Genomic DNA, 15,574 nt, shown 5'->3' with positions numbered 1-15,574 from the left:
GAACACAACAGCTGATGAAATGTCATGAGCGCTCTGTAGAGCGTGTGTCTTTGAAGCGGCAAGATTTCAAATTTCTCTTTTTGAAAAGAGCTACATTATGAAGTAAACTACTTTTTTCAATATTTTAAAAGTTGTTAATCCTTTTTAATTATTCTGTGGTATTAAAGTATACATAAGCATTGCTGAAATGCTTCTCCTAACATCAATGGAGATTTTTCTGGTTATTGACACGTGGCAAAGAGAATAAGCAAGTATAAAGTGAATAAAATGGGTTATAAACTGGATAAATAAATTAACCAGAGTACAAAGCATGGCCGTTTTTAGAAGTTTATTTATTGACCGAGCGAAGTGAGGTCTAAGATTCAAGTCGACGGTTTGGCATTTCTCCTTATGTTTATGTTTCTATGTTACGCATTTACGGCGAAACGCGGTAATAGATTTTCATAAAATTTGACAGGTATTGTCAGGTATTTGACAGGTAGAGTCGACGGTTTGGCATTTCTCCTTAAATGTTTAAATGTTTCTATGTTGCGCATTTACGGCGAAACGCGGTAATAGATTTTCATAAAATTTGGCAGGTATGTTCCTTTTTTGATTGCGCGTCGACGTACATACTAGGTTTTGGGGAATTTTGCATTTCAAGGATAATATGAAAGGAAAAAAGAGCCTCCTTCATACGCCAATATTAGAGTAAAAATCAGACTATAGAATTATTCATCATAAATCAGCTGACCAGTGATTACACAGATGTGTGGAGAAGCCAGTCTATTGCTGTATTTCCATAAGGTCTATAGTTTCAATCAGGTACTTGTGGATGAGAATACTACGTGAGGTCTACTGTTCACAGATCTACTAGTAAGATTTGGTTCTATTAAAACTTATATTGGATGTTCAAAAATACAATGGAGGATAATACACTCTTGTATAAATTTCATGGATTTTGTCACTCATCTATTCTATAGAGACTATTTTTACTTTCCTTGCCCTACTACCATAGGTAAGGAAAGTATTGCTTTCCAAAAAAAATTAAGGTACCCCAATTTAAAGTTTTTTATACGTTTCAAGGTCCCCTGAGTCCAAAAACATGATCTTTGGGTGTTGGTCTGTGTGTGTGTTTGTGTGTGTGTGTGTGTATGTTTGTGTGTGTGTATGTCTGTGAACACGATAACTCCATTCCTAATTAACCGATTGACTTGAAATTTCAAACTTGAGGTCCTTATACCATGAGGACCCGACAATAAGAAATTCAATAAAATTCAATTCAAGATGGCGGAAAAAATGGCGGATGATTACTAAAAAACCATGTTTTTCACGATTTTCTCAAAAACGGCTCTAACGATTTTCTTTAAATTTATACCATGGATAGCTATTTATAAGCCCTATCAACTGACATGAGTCTCATTTCTGGGAAAATTGCAGGAGCTGCGTAATATTCTTGAGAAAAATGGCGGATAATTACTAAAAAACCATGTTTTTCACGGTTTTCTCGAAAACGGCTCTAACGATTTTCTTCAAATTCATACCATGGATAGCTATTTATAAGCCCTATCAACTGACATGAGTCTCATTTCTAGGAAAATTGCAGGAGCTGCGTAATATTCTCGAGAAAAATGGCGGATAATTACTGAAAGACCATGTTATTCACGATTTTCTCAAAAATTACTCGACTGATTTATTTCAAATTCATATTCTGTATAGTTATTTATCAGCTCCATCAACTGGCATGAGTCTCCTTTCTGGGAAACTAATGGGGGGTTCACCCCATCCTTGAGAAATGGACTTTGTAACCTCCTTCTCGTGCATGAGGTAGGTAGGTAGAGCAGTCTATAAAAATAACACATAGTCGAGATATTTCATCTGTAGAACAGCTGTTTTGACGACTTTTAAAAAATCATCGGATTTCACAATTCACACAAAGGAAAAAGTACTCTGAAAACAATTATATAGACTACACACATATACAGTAGTCTGATCGTAGTTTCAAATAATTATGTTGCCGCCAATCATCATTATGTTATTTCTCTAGATTATTGTCGTTCAAGAATGAGGCTCCCAGTTCAATGAACAAGGAAAGTTGTGTGAGTGTACCACACCAGATTTTTTTGTCTGTGACTTGAGATTACTTATCATAAAAAATGTAGAAAGGTTATTGGTAGAGAAAAAGCAACAACATACATGATATGAAAAGTTTTATTAAAAATAATTCATACATTTTCTAAAAGAAAACTTGAAGCATATTAAAAACAAAAGAAGCTTGACAGCAGTCAACATAATTTCTCTAAAAAAAGTATGATAATGTTAATTAGAATCATTCATGGTATAATATTTTCAGAAACTTGTACACTTTCTGGCACATCGTAATAAAAGATTGATAAATATTTTGATTGTAAACGTTTTGATTTGAACAAATAGAACGGCCTATAGAGAATATGAGCTAGCAAAAAATATTATATATCTTCCCACTACAGTACCAAATATACCATGAAATACGGTACGGCTACAACAAGTAATTGAATCTGTGCTAATATAATATGAAAATAAGAGCATGAGAGTTGCTTTTCTCCAAAAACAAAGCATACCGGTAGGTCAATTATTATTGTATTTAAATCTTGTCATCTTTGAGCATGTTTTAGTAAATAATTGAAACACAAATACAAATACAAAGGTTATAAAAAGCGTTCAATATACTTTATAATAATTAATCCTAATCAACTCTAGGAATAAATATTGGCAGAATTCATTTCGTCTATATCTATATACGGCGTAATCCCTTTACCAACTTACTATATCAGCTAATATATTGTGTTCTACTTCAAATCTATACATAAATAATAATAAAATACATATAGCTAAGCTATAAAAATATTACAATGATGCGTATAAACAAATAACTGTAACTAGCTACAGACCACCTACAAAAGTAAGTGAATCGTAAATGCATAAAAATATATATAGTTAATAGAGAATTATTGTCAAAAAAATATATCATACAAAATACAAGATGACTACAATATTTTTAATTAATTACAAAAATGGTTTATTATTGCTACCTGTAAAGATTTCATTCAAAATATTTTCAATGAGTATTTTATCAAGTACTGGGAATAAATAATTCCAAATCAATTGCATGATTATAAAGTATTGATTATAAAAAGTATAATACGGTATCATAATAGTATAACAGCAAGAATATTTCACGAAATAAACGAATGAATCATAGAAATCTATTAATAACTCAATAATGAATAAGAGTTGAATATACAACCATCACAAATGTGATAATTTTTACACAAATGTGATTTTTTTACCTCAAATGTGATAATCTTTATCATCACATTTAAGGAAACACTATCCGGCTATAGAATCGTGTTCTATTTATTCGTCAAGAATTTTTTGTTGACAAAAAAAATCAATTTAGTTGGATGAATCTTGTGTAATAAATATTTAAAATATTCTTATTGATTTGATTCTAGAATATATTTGAATATAGTACCTATATGGCTTTAGCTTTGAGCAACAACTAACAAAAATAGTTTTGTAATGATAATAAAAATGGACACACACTAGCTCATTTTATGAGCTTCAACATAAATGTATCACTCAAAATACTGTACCTTATCATGCTATCACAAAATGTATCTCTCTAAAAATGGCACGAACCTACCCCCCTCACCAAAGTTTTTTTTTACTTGTGTTCTGTTCTAACACTATCTAATTGAGCATTATCAATAATATTGATTTTTTTCAATTTTCTCCAATCTTGATTGGTTGATCTATTATATCACAACATTCCACGGCTTGTAGCTTTCCTGTGGTGGCTCTGGGAACTGTAAAAACAAACAGAGAAAACGTTTATTAACAGCAAAAAAATGTTGATGAAAATCAAATAGAACTTTGTAATCTTAAAGGAAATGAGAAATCAATAATTATTATCTACACCTTAGTCTGTGCTAATAGGACACCTTAGTCCTTGCTATAGTAGGGTACACGTTATAATGGCAGTGGATAAAGATAGGAGAGCAGCGTTGCCGATTCTCTGCCTTGCCAATGCCTTCTAAAGCTGATACTAGTATATCTGATGTAATATTAACTGTTCATTCTCGTTGCAAATAAGTAATCACATCTAATTCGTCAAGGAATTATATTTATCAATGACCTAATAATAAATGTTCATGATTCAAATGAGATATTTTTTCATATATATTATATTTCTACATCGCTGAAAGACGATCTGGTAAAATTGTGGAGCTAGAAAAGGATAGCGCTATCTGCTTTGTCGTATGATAAACAAGGATAGCAACGCCAATGCTAATCACATACTGCCATTATAACGTGGACTTCACTATAATGATTTGATTACCGAGACATGAATAAATGAAAATTGAGTTACTAGAGTAAGTATTTTTGACTGGAGTCTGACCTTTCAATTGATATGATGACTGAGACTTGAATGAATTATAACTAAAATGACTAGAGTAAGTATTTTTGACTAGTCTGACTTTTCTATTCATATTATCACTGAAACTTGAATGAATTATAAATAAAATGACTAGTCAATATTTTCACTAGAGTCTGACGTTTGATCTTGCTATTCAAATGATTACTGAGACAAATGTTAACAGTCAAATTTTTGACTAGAGTCTGACTTTCAAATTTATATTATCACTGAGACTTGAATGAATTATTAATAAAATGACTGAAGTCAGTATTTTCACGGAGTAAATAAAATGACTAGAGTCAATATTTTCACTAGAGTCCAACCTTGCTATTGAAATGATTACAGAGACGAATGGTAACAGTCAGTATTTTTGACTGGAGTCTAACCTCCAGATTGAAATTATCACAACGACATGAATAAATTATAGATTGACTAGAGCCATTTTGTTGACTGGAGTCTGACCTCCAAACTGATATTATCACTGAGAAATGAATGAGTAAGTTATAAATAAAATGACTAGAGTCACTATTTTTGACTCTAGTCAAACCTCAAAATTGATAGAAATCTGGAGTAAAAATGTCTGAATATGATTAATTAACCAAATATTTGATTTCAATTATGATAGTTCTTTATTTATTCACATTTTCTTTATGAATAAATATAATTCATCATTTTAAACTGAGACATGAATCAATAAATAGAAGAACTCAGAGTCGGTATTATTGACTGGAGACTCACCTTGCTAGTAATGTGATCAGCGCATGCCATACGGATTCGTGCCGCTGTTGCGGGCGAGTCGAATCTGAAATGCCCGCTGAGTCCTGACTCGAGTCGGGCCGCCTTCACTGCCTCGTAGATCGCGAAGAACACCGAAGAAGCCAGAAATAGAGGCGGCTCACCAACAGCCTACAAGAAAGGTTTTATGAAAAAATATAAAATGGAAGAGCATACAAAAACAAAATTTCATGAATAGTGGAAGAAAAAGTAGAGGTGTAAAATGGGAGGCAATCTCAATGTTATGATGAAAAACGCCCAAAGATCGATGTGTGTGTAATTCTACTTGGAGTATGAGAAATAGCATTCAATAAATTTTTAATCTTTACTATAATAAAGGAAAGAACTAACTTATAAACATAGAGGATAGGAAATTCACGAATGACGCATCATCACTTAACTACTGGACTGATTAACTTGAAATTTTGTTTAAAGATGTTTTATTTACTGAGGATGGTTATACACCTATTTTAAATTCTTCAAGATTGAATCACGAAAACAGGAATTTGACGATAGCTCTGATTGGGAATCCTATTCGAATAGAAATAACTAGGTACTTTTCTGTTGCATCCAAATTTTGGTCCGTCATCTTGAAACCATAATTTTGAATCTAACTTTTATTTTTTAAATTAGAATTTGGACTTATGATTAAGGTGATCAGACGTCCCGTTTTAAACGAGACAGTCCCGTTGTCCCCACCAAACCTCTCGGGACGCTTAATTGTCCCGTTTTAGCATTTTAGAGTTATTTTTGCTCTTGCAAGTTTTTTATTTTAAATACTATACTCTAATTTCTGATAATATTATAATTAAAAACCTGACATTTTAAAGAAGATTCATTCATCAAAAGAAAGTATTGACACATGAGTACATATCAATTAGATTTCAAGTGAATTTTTTTCACTGTTCGGTAAAAAAACTATAGAGTGTTTCTGAAACAAACCGACAAACTTGGTGAGTTGTTTCCTTGCATCAAAATAAAGAAAATTGTTCTAGCAGCCTGAATATGGGTCCTAAAATGCTTCATTACTGAGATAATAATGGAGGGAGATTTCTATTTTTTCTTCAAATTTTCATCATTATAATTTTGTGGCTACCTCATCGATGTATCACTTCAAACTTTGTCGGTCTGTTTCAGAAAATTCTGTATATAAATGAGCAAAACAACCAGCATAACAAACAAAACTACCACCACCACCACCACAATCCCCTCGGTTGTGTGGTTGTGTGCCCGCCCCGTTATCAGTACCTCAAAATCTGGTCAGCTTACATATACGCATTATTTCGATACAGAATTTCAAGAAAACATGGAAGGTGAAAACCGCGTATCGATATCTCAAACCGTTAAAAAGTTATTCACATTCTAAGATATTGATAAATCATCTATCATTAAATTTATACTATAATAAAGGAAAGAACTGGCTTATACGAGATAGGAATTCACAAATGACGCATCATCACGTTTGAACTACTGGACTGACTAACTTGACATTTGCATATAGATTCTCAATTTACTGAGGGTTGTTACAGGCTTATTTCAAATTTAACAAAATCTCAGTAGGTACAGTTTGACAAGTTTTTAATTAGATTCTTGCGGAGCACGGGTTACCTGCTAGTATAATATAAAATACAGGGTGACACAGAATAACGGGAACTTTTAAAAACGCCATAAAACATTAGTGGAAAGGGCAAAAATTATTTTATTCAAACTAATGTAAAGTTCAAGACTTGCCATTTGAGAATTATTGATAACATCTATTACTTTTCGACAATTACTTCTTTAAGATGGCTTCCTCCTGAACGAATACACTCTTGAAATCTGTGTTGACGATTCCTCATTGATCGCTGCAACATCTGCGTTTCCTGGTCCCATGATCTGTTGCCACCAGCAATTTTCTGTTTGCGGAGCTATCTCAAATCAAACGTTTTCACAACTTGACCAATGACTGTGGTTGAATCATAACAGACAATTCTAAATGAAATTAACAATATCCCAGCTGAAATGTTGCAGCAATCGTTCAGGAATCTCAACACAGATTTGACGTGTGTAGTCGTGCAGGAGGAAGCCATCTTGAAGAAGTAATTGTCAAAAAGTGATAGATGTTATCAATAATTCTCAAATGGCAAGTATTATCAAATGACAAGTCTTGAACTTTACATTAGTTGGAATAAAATCATTTTTGCCCTTCCCACTAATGTTTTATGGCGTTTTCAAATGTTCCTGTTATTCTGTGTCACCCGGTATAAGTATAAGGTATCAGAAACTCACCTTGGACGAGTAGACAGCCCGTTTGTTGGGCGCACCCTTGAGTAAGGCGACATTGAACTCAACAGGTATGTCTGCGAAGCCAGGTATCTTGTATGCGCCCGGGCCGCGAGTGTACGGCAGGCCTTGAGGCGAGTGTAGCATCTCTTCCAGTGTAAACAGGCCTTGGCCCTGCATGAAGCCGCCCTCTATCTGGCCGATGTCTATGGCCGGGTTCAGACTCTCGCCGAGGTCCATCACTATGTCGGTGCGTCTTACCTAATGACAAATGTTCATTCATTAATTATGAATCAATGACAAAAAAAATTAAAAAGACAAACGTCCATTCATTCACTCATTAATTTATTTATCAAGTTTTATTTATTCTGGGACTGAAATTTTTTTAAGTGGAGAACTAATAAAGACTACGTAGTTACATAGGACTACATAGTCCTATTCGGACTATGTGTAACCTTATATCTGATTTTGGGAGAGGAATAGTACAAGATTGCCCTATTTTTCCTCTCTCTTTCATTTTAGTGGTGTAATTATTGTGAGAATAAATAAAGATTAATGAAGCATTCAGATCATTATCGCTACTATGCCTTCGCATTTTCAGACTAATTAAGCATACTGTAAAAAATAGAATGGACCTGAGATTTATCTCCGATTAGGACCTCCTATATACTATACTAGTCGTCAGGCTCGCTTCGCTCGCTATATCGGACCCCCGACTGGATCGTCCAAAAATGAGATAGTATATAGGACTGTATCGTTCAAAAATGATGATAGTATATAGGACAACCTATATACTATACTAGCCGTCAGGCTCGCTTCGCTCGCCATATCGGACCCCCGACTGGATCGTCCAAAAATGAGATCAGCGGGCTCACTTCACTCGCCTGCATTTTTCATTTGAGCAAGCTTCATTCCATTAGAAAGTCAAAGTACTTCCTCGCTCGATTCATTCACCGAATATTTTTAATTATTAAGTGCAGGGTGGAAAGCTTCGTCAGGGTATTATGAGAATTATTGTACTCCAGTAGAGCCTAATTTTGGGCGTATCTTTGACGTTATTTCAAATTCCTTCAAACTCAACATTATTACACCCCAGCTGAGCTTCTGTAGTAAATTTGAACATTTTCTGTTCATTTGTTCATGATAAAGCTGAGAAAGCGCGAAAAAAAACGCTGGAAAAACGCAGATTTTGGGCGTATCTTTGACGTTATTTCAAATTTCTTCTAACACAACATTATTACATCCTATCTGAGCTTCTGTACTAAATATGAACATTTTCTGTTCATATGTTCTTGATAAAGCTGAGAAAAAAGAAAAAAACAATAATTTTGGGCGTATCTTTGACGTTATTGCAAATTCCTTCTAACACAACATTATTATATCCTATCTGAGCTTCTGTACTAAATATGAACATTCTCTGTTCATATGTTCTTGATAAAGCTGAAAAAACGCTAAAAAACGCTGGAAAAACACTGATTTTGGGCGTATCTTTGGAAATTTTTCCAAATCCGTTCTTAGTGCGCATCTAAAGGGCCAACTGAACATACCTACCAAATTTGAACGTTTTTGGTCCGGTAGATTTTTAGTTCTGCGATTGAGTGAGTCAGTCAGTCAGTGAGTGAGTGCCATTTCGCTCTTATATATATAGATATAGGAAGTCCTGCTCCGATACGAGATCCTAAAATACTGGAGGCAGAGAAAACTTTGCTATTCAGCCTCTCAAGAAGAAGCTTTTTGAGGGTAAGCCTAGTTATTCAGGTTGCAAATTTTATAATAAACAACCTATAGCCTACATTTAAAGCTCGCATCCAAGAGCTATCCACTTTGCCAGATTCTCATAAATATTATGTTGTGAATGATAACAATAATTTTTTTTTTCATGTTGTGATTTGGTACCTGATGATCTCCAGTGAGACAGTCAATCTCGACTTCCGATACAGCGGCACCATAAGTGAAATAGCTGAACGCCATACCAGTATTATTCTGGAAGTTGTAGCCTATGTCTGGGGTCCTGAAAATAGAATTTATTATCACTCACAATGATAAAATATGTAATAAAATATAATTAATAATAATAATAATAATGATGATAATAATATCGTGTGACCTGGCTGGCTCAGGTCTGGTGTCAGAGTTTTCAGGTCGCAACTGATCAATTTCAGGGCCTCTGACATGACCTAACGACTGCTTTCTAGGCAGCCGGGACCGACGAATTGAAGTGTCCATCCGAAACACGGAAGTGGCTCGAGATAAATATCTTGCCCGGGCCGGGATTTGAACCCGGGCCTCTGAATCATAAAGCCAGCATCTGATCCACTCGACTACGGCCACTCCATTAATAATGATGAAAATTGATAATGAAACACTGGAATGTTGTCTGGAAATATCACGAATTTATTGAAAAGTTATAAACATGTTTCAACACCTATGGCGTCACCTTCAGGTTGAAAATTCAAATCTTTACATCTCATTAACAACAGTAGGCCTATTTGAAGTTTAAAATTGAAATAAGAGACTTTGTAAATATTTCACTTTATTTCAATATTGTCTAATAATTGACCAAGCGAAGTGAGGTCTAAGATTCAAGTCGACGGTTTTTGCATTCTCTTTATTTTTAAATGTTTATATGTTGCGCATTTACGGCGAGACGCAGCAATAGATTTTCATGAAATTTAACAGGTATGTTCCTTTTTAAATTGCGCGTCGACGTATATACAAGGTTTTTGAAAATTCTGCATTTCAAGGATAATATAAAAGGAGAAGGAGCCTCCTTCAAATGCCAATATTAGAGTAAAAATCAGACTATAGTATTATTCATCATAAATCAGCTGTCGAGTGTGGATTATAAATTGCATGCAATTAAATATCTCAATGTAACTAGGTGGAAATCAGCTGCTGTGTGGACTATTAATTACATGCCTCATTGAATGCAATTTTTATGCACTATTAAATGACCTATTGATTGCATGCAATAACGCATTCAATTAATAACCAAAATAACATAGTAGGTATTGGCTCTCTGCTTTGAATTCTGGCTGTCCTGTTGCCAGTATGTCTTGAAGAAGATTAGCTTTTGATGTTAGCATTTTTGAGACACCAACCCCAACAGCCATTAGCCGTTTTCACACCGATATCTCGCCGACACGACATACAGAGAGGATTTACTCTGATGGACAGTATAAGAGGAGGCTGTGGTTTATAATTGCGCGAGGTCTACTGTTCACAAAACTACCAGTAATAATGATATTTTATTATTATTAATATTGTCAAGATCTCAAGTCTCTTCAATTATGGAAAAGTTCCACATCAATATTCACTCTACAAACTTTAAAATTAATGTTCGTAACTGAAAACATTCAATACTGGATTAGTTATTTGTAATGTTTGATGGATGATAGATTTCACTCAATAAATTGTAGGTTTTAATAATCCTATTATATTAAGCGAGCAATTTCTGTATTTATATATCTGGTTATTTTTATATCTGGCTATTTTTACATCTTGCTATTTTTATATCTTGCTCTTTTTATATCTGGTTATTTATGTTTAACGGATCTCGAAAACGGCTCTAACGATTTTCACGAAATTTGGAACATAGTAGGTTCATGATATAAAGATTCGATTGTACTAGGTCTCATCCTAGGTAAAACTCGCTGAACGACATTAAAAGGATAATTCATCCTTGGCTGAAACAGCTGTGGATAGTAAAAAAGTGAATGAGTGATTATGTGAAAAATCAAAATATCGCATCACCGAAATTCATAAGATGACGTATAGCCAGCTGTGAAATATAAAACCCGATCATTTTAGAGAATTTTGTTCTGTTTAACAATAAATAAAAATAACGAGCGAAGCTCGGTGCCCCAATATTTAACTTGACGTCAACAAAAATATATCATTTATAATATTCATAAAATAGAATAATTATAGTAACCTTTAAATTGATAAAATATTAAAAAACAAGAATATCAATTGTAACGTAACTACTAGTTTCGGTGATCACACCATCGTAATATTAATATAATATAATATTATATGTGAATTATGAATGTATTTACGTATTGTCTTTTTTTCTTTAGGGCTATTTTTGAATATAAATAAAAATATTAATTTGAGTACCATTTTTAAATATTATTTCGTCACGACATCTTACGGCTACTAATGCCATAATCAAGTCCAAATAATGTGAATACTATGTCAATATGAAATAAAATACAGAACGTTCTCTATAACAAACATCTTGTATTGAACTCAAGTTTAATGATGAGTTTCAAGATGATGGAACTTAGTAGCCGAAACATGTCATGACGAAATAATTTTTAAAATGTACTCAGATTTATATTCTCATTTATATTGAGTTTACGTATGTATGAATTTGTACAAGGAACAAATAAATTTGAATTTGAAGTAGGAAAAATGTATTGGATGAAGAAATTTGAAATTTTCCTTCCATTTATGAGATTATGGCAGGCTGATGTTCTTATATATCCAGGCTGTGATTATGCAAAGTTAGTAGACAGAAGGTTGGTCACTCATCTATAGTATTTTCGTTGAAATGCAATTGGAGTGGGGGAACTGCAGCCGTGACGTAGGCTGTAGTACAGAGTAGGCAGAGTATCGCATTCTTGAAAATCATATGGTGTCGTATAGTCAAATTATATAACACAAACATTTTCTGACATGCAAGCTTTCTGTTTCTGCTTTACAATAATTATTAAAACATTTGAATAATACAATCATTTTGCCATATAAAAGCAAAAACCCCACCTCCTAACCTTCCCTTTCAAACCCTTAAGGTTTCTTCATCTTCTAGGTCGTGTGTATATTTTGTAGTTTGGCTATACATCAGCTAGTGAATTTCGGGGATGAGATATTTTGATTCTCGTAGAACATGTGCTCGATACCAGCATGTGTTCAGTGCATTTACAATGAATGAAATTCATCGGATTTATCGGGATCGGTTTATCGGTTTATTGCGATGCATTGGTTTATCAAGATTTTTAAGGGTTAATCTGAAATTATAATAGTATAACATTGTCTACTAACGCTTCTCCAGCTTATTAACTTTTTCGTGTCACGTTTTTAGATTCATGAAAAACTTTCAACTTCATTTTATTCATAAAAGTTGAATGAACTTGAAATATTTAACAACATCATTAGAATCGGTGATTCATTCGCTATAAGTATGGAGAATTTTAAAGTTCTAGGTCAATCTTGAGGAGATTATACGACGATATATTTGAAGATACAGTGAATAAACTGTATGCTCAGTGTGGTACGTTACTCTAGAACATTTTTACTACACGTGACGTCACGCTGGCGTTCCCCCCACCACTTTGAATCATACACCTGTGAGTGATCAACCTTTTGTCTACTAACGTTGGTGATTATGATGTATGATAATTTTCTCTAGATAAAACTAGGCAAACGTTTGTATGGAGTATCGTTCTATTGTAATTATGTTAGAATGGTACCTGTCTAGGCCAGCTCCCTCAACTGACAGTTCTTAAGTTCGAGAAACACTTCACAGTGGTTCAGAACACACCTAAAATAGTAGGACAATTATTAGGACCTACTTAGAGCTCATCTCTCATTATCATCCCACTGGAAAGGGATTGATTTATTTATTTTATGGATTTATTGGTAGCACGGCACCATCAACAATGCAAAACATTTAACATTCGGTCCATCTTCGTTATAAAAATAATAAATTTTGTCACAAATTTTCATCATTTTTTAACAGAATATTTTCTTTCTATGGTAGGCTACTTACTTATAGAAACCAGCTGCTGACAGTGATACCCTGTCGAAGAAGGCCTTGTGGACCCAGTCCTTCCAAGTTCCCTTAGGGTTGGCTTCTTTGTACGGTTTTAGACGTTCCAGAAGGGTCTCACAAGCATACTGCAATCAAACATATTTTCAAAGTAGAATCCTCACTTTGAAGTAGAATGTATTGGAGAAATGTGAAAATATGAAATAAATAAATCAAAAATACATTTTTTCGAAGACATACTATTAGAATTGAGCTGAAGAAACTATACGAAAATATATAGTCTCAAATAAGTAATTCACTTCAAAGAAGAATGTATTGGAGAAATGTGAGAATATTAAATAAATAAATCAAAAATACATTTTTTTGAGGACATACTATTATAATTGAGCTGAAGAAACTATATTTAACCGAGCGAAGTGAGGTCTAATAAGATTCAAGTCGACGGTTTGGCATTTCTCTTAATGTTTAAATGTTTATATGTTCCGCATTTACGGCGAAACGCGGTAATAGATTTCCATGAAATTTGACAGGTATGTTCCTTTTTAAATTGCGCGTCGACGCATATACAAGGTTTTTGGAAATTTTGCATTTCAAGGATAATATAAAAGGAAAAAGGAGCCTCCTTCATACGCCAATATTAGAGTAAAAATCAGACTATAGAATTATTCATCATAAATCAGCTGACAAGAGATTACACAGATGTGTGGAGAAGCCAGTCTATTGCTGTATTTCCATAAGGTCTATAGTTTCAATCAGGTACTTGTGGATGAGATTACTGCGTGAGGTCTACTGTTCACAGAACTACTAGTATAATATTCAAATGAAACCATTAATACAACTAATTAGATTTGGATTCCATCACGAAATGCATTTATAATTCTCTCCAAACATCAAATGCTTCAAAGTAACTTAGTCCATCTACAGATAATTTATAACACATTGGCTCAGTTGCACAAAAGCCTGTTAAATTTTTAAATTAAAAAATTAAATTTCAGGAGAACGAATCAGAGAAGATTACTTCCTTTCATAATAGTACCTATTTCCTGTACCGCGAACGGACCTAACTGTGTGTAGGAGGCGATTTGATCATATATGCCATAAATTTATCAATTGTATACCGGAAAATTTTCTCATAAACAGGATCTCGAGGTAAAATTTGCATGTAATAGAGGACTGGATAAAATTGTAGGGAGAATTCAATAATATCTTGTAGTAATTGAAAACTTCTGTACCTATACATACTATTCAATTTCATTCTTTTCATTCTCTTTCTCCTTACATCCTTCTTTAGCGTTTCATGCTTCTTTCTCTTCCCTTCTTCTTCTCTCGCTCTCTAACATTTATCTTTTTGTGAGCATAAAAGTGTTTTACATTTTCCCTTACAAGCTCTATCAGTTTAGTACTATGTACCTATTCCAGCGCACAAACCTAGGTTTTGCTGGCTTTGTCAGATTGAGAACAAGTTATTTTTAAATTAAGAGTTTCTGTGTTATTGGAATCTTATTATGTATTTCTTGCTTGTCTATTATTTTTATGATTCATAGTCTACATTATATTGTATTGTTTAAGAGTTCAAGAGATTTTTCTGAGAGAAAGGCTTCTCTGATTGCTTCTCCTGGCATTCAATTGGGATTAGAAGTTAACAGACTTTAGTACAACCGGGCCTATATATGTTCTTCTGGACACATTTTTTCCATTTCATTACACATGAATATTGTTATACTGTTATTGATAAATTGAAATTCACATAAAACTTTCAGCTAAATATACTGTACTTGAAAAGACTATACAAAACCTAAGGCACAATCATATTTCTAATAGAAATATCTTTTTTTTACACAAATATTTATGCTCAACAAATGCCTACTGTACGGTACATATTATGGAAGCTATCACGCATGCAAAAACTAAGGCCCATCTTTATAATGAAAATAATTGTTTTTGACACAAATCTTAATAATTTTTCAACGGAATATTTTCTGTCTGTGTTACTTACTTATAGAAACCAGCTGCTGACAGTGATACCCTGTCGAAGAAGGCCTTGTGAACCCAGTCCTTCCAAGTTCCCTTAGGGTTGGCTTCTTTGTAGGGTTTCAGACGTTCCAGAAGGGTCTCACAGGCGTACTGCAATCAAAAGTAGTCTCAAATAAGTAATTCACTTCAAAGAAGAATGTATTGGAGAAATGTGAGAACATAAAATAAATAAACCAAAAATACATTTTTTCGAGGACATACATTTTTAATTGAGGTGGAGAAAGTATAAGACAGCAGTAATCACACTAATATAAAACCATGGAAAGCAAGTAATTAATCAAATTTCGATTCCA

The 15,574-nt window shown here is 33.5% G+C and overlaps 1 protein-coding gene across 1 annotated transcript in view; it reads right to left on the bottom strand.

Annotated features, from left to right (window-relative positions):
• Positions 1 to 2,174: 2,174 nt before the first annotated feature.
• Positions 2,175 to 15,574, bottom strand: part of LOC111055387 (xanthine dehydrogenase) — a 101,572-nt gene continuing 88,172 nt past the window's right edge. The window contains exons 24-28 of the mRNA XM_039427646.1: positions 15,244 to 15,371; positions 9,371 to 9,485; positions 7,481 to 7,735; positions 5,177 to 5,344; positions 2,175 to 3,827 (exon numbers count right to left, since the gene is read on the bottom strand). Of these exons, the coding sequence (XP_039283580.1) occupies positions 3,777 to 3,827; positions 5,177 to 5,344; positions 7,481 to 7,735; positions 9,371 to 9,485; positions 15,244 to 15,371 (717 nt within the window). The 3' untranslated portion in view covers positions 2,175 to 3,776. The remainder of the gene's footprint in view (positions 3,828 to 5,176; positions 5,345 to 7,480; positions 7,736 to 9,370; positions 9,486 to 15,243; positions 15,372 to 15,574) is intronic.

This window comes from Nilaparvata lugens, chromosome 5, assembly GCF_014356525.2.
Source record: "Nilaparvata lugens isolate BPH chromosome 5, ASM1435652v1, whole genome shotgun sequence".
Classification (NCBI taxonomy): Eukaryota; Metazoa; Arthropoda; class Insecta; order Hemiptera; family Delphacidae; genus Nilaparvata; species Nilaparvata lugens.
Note: the sequence above shows the minus strand (reverse complement) of the source record. Positions and strands in the feature narration are given on the sequence as shown.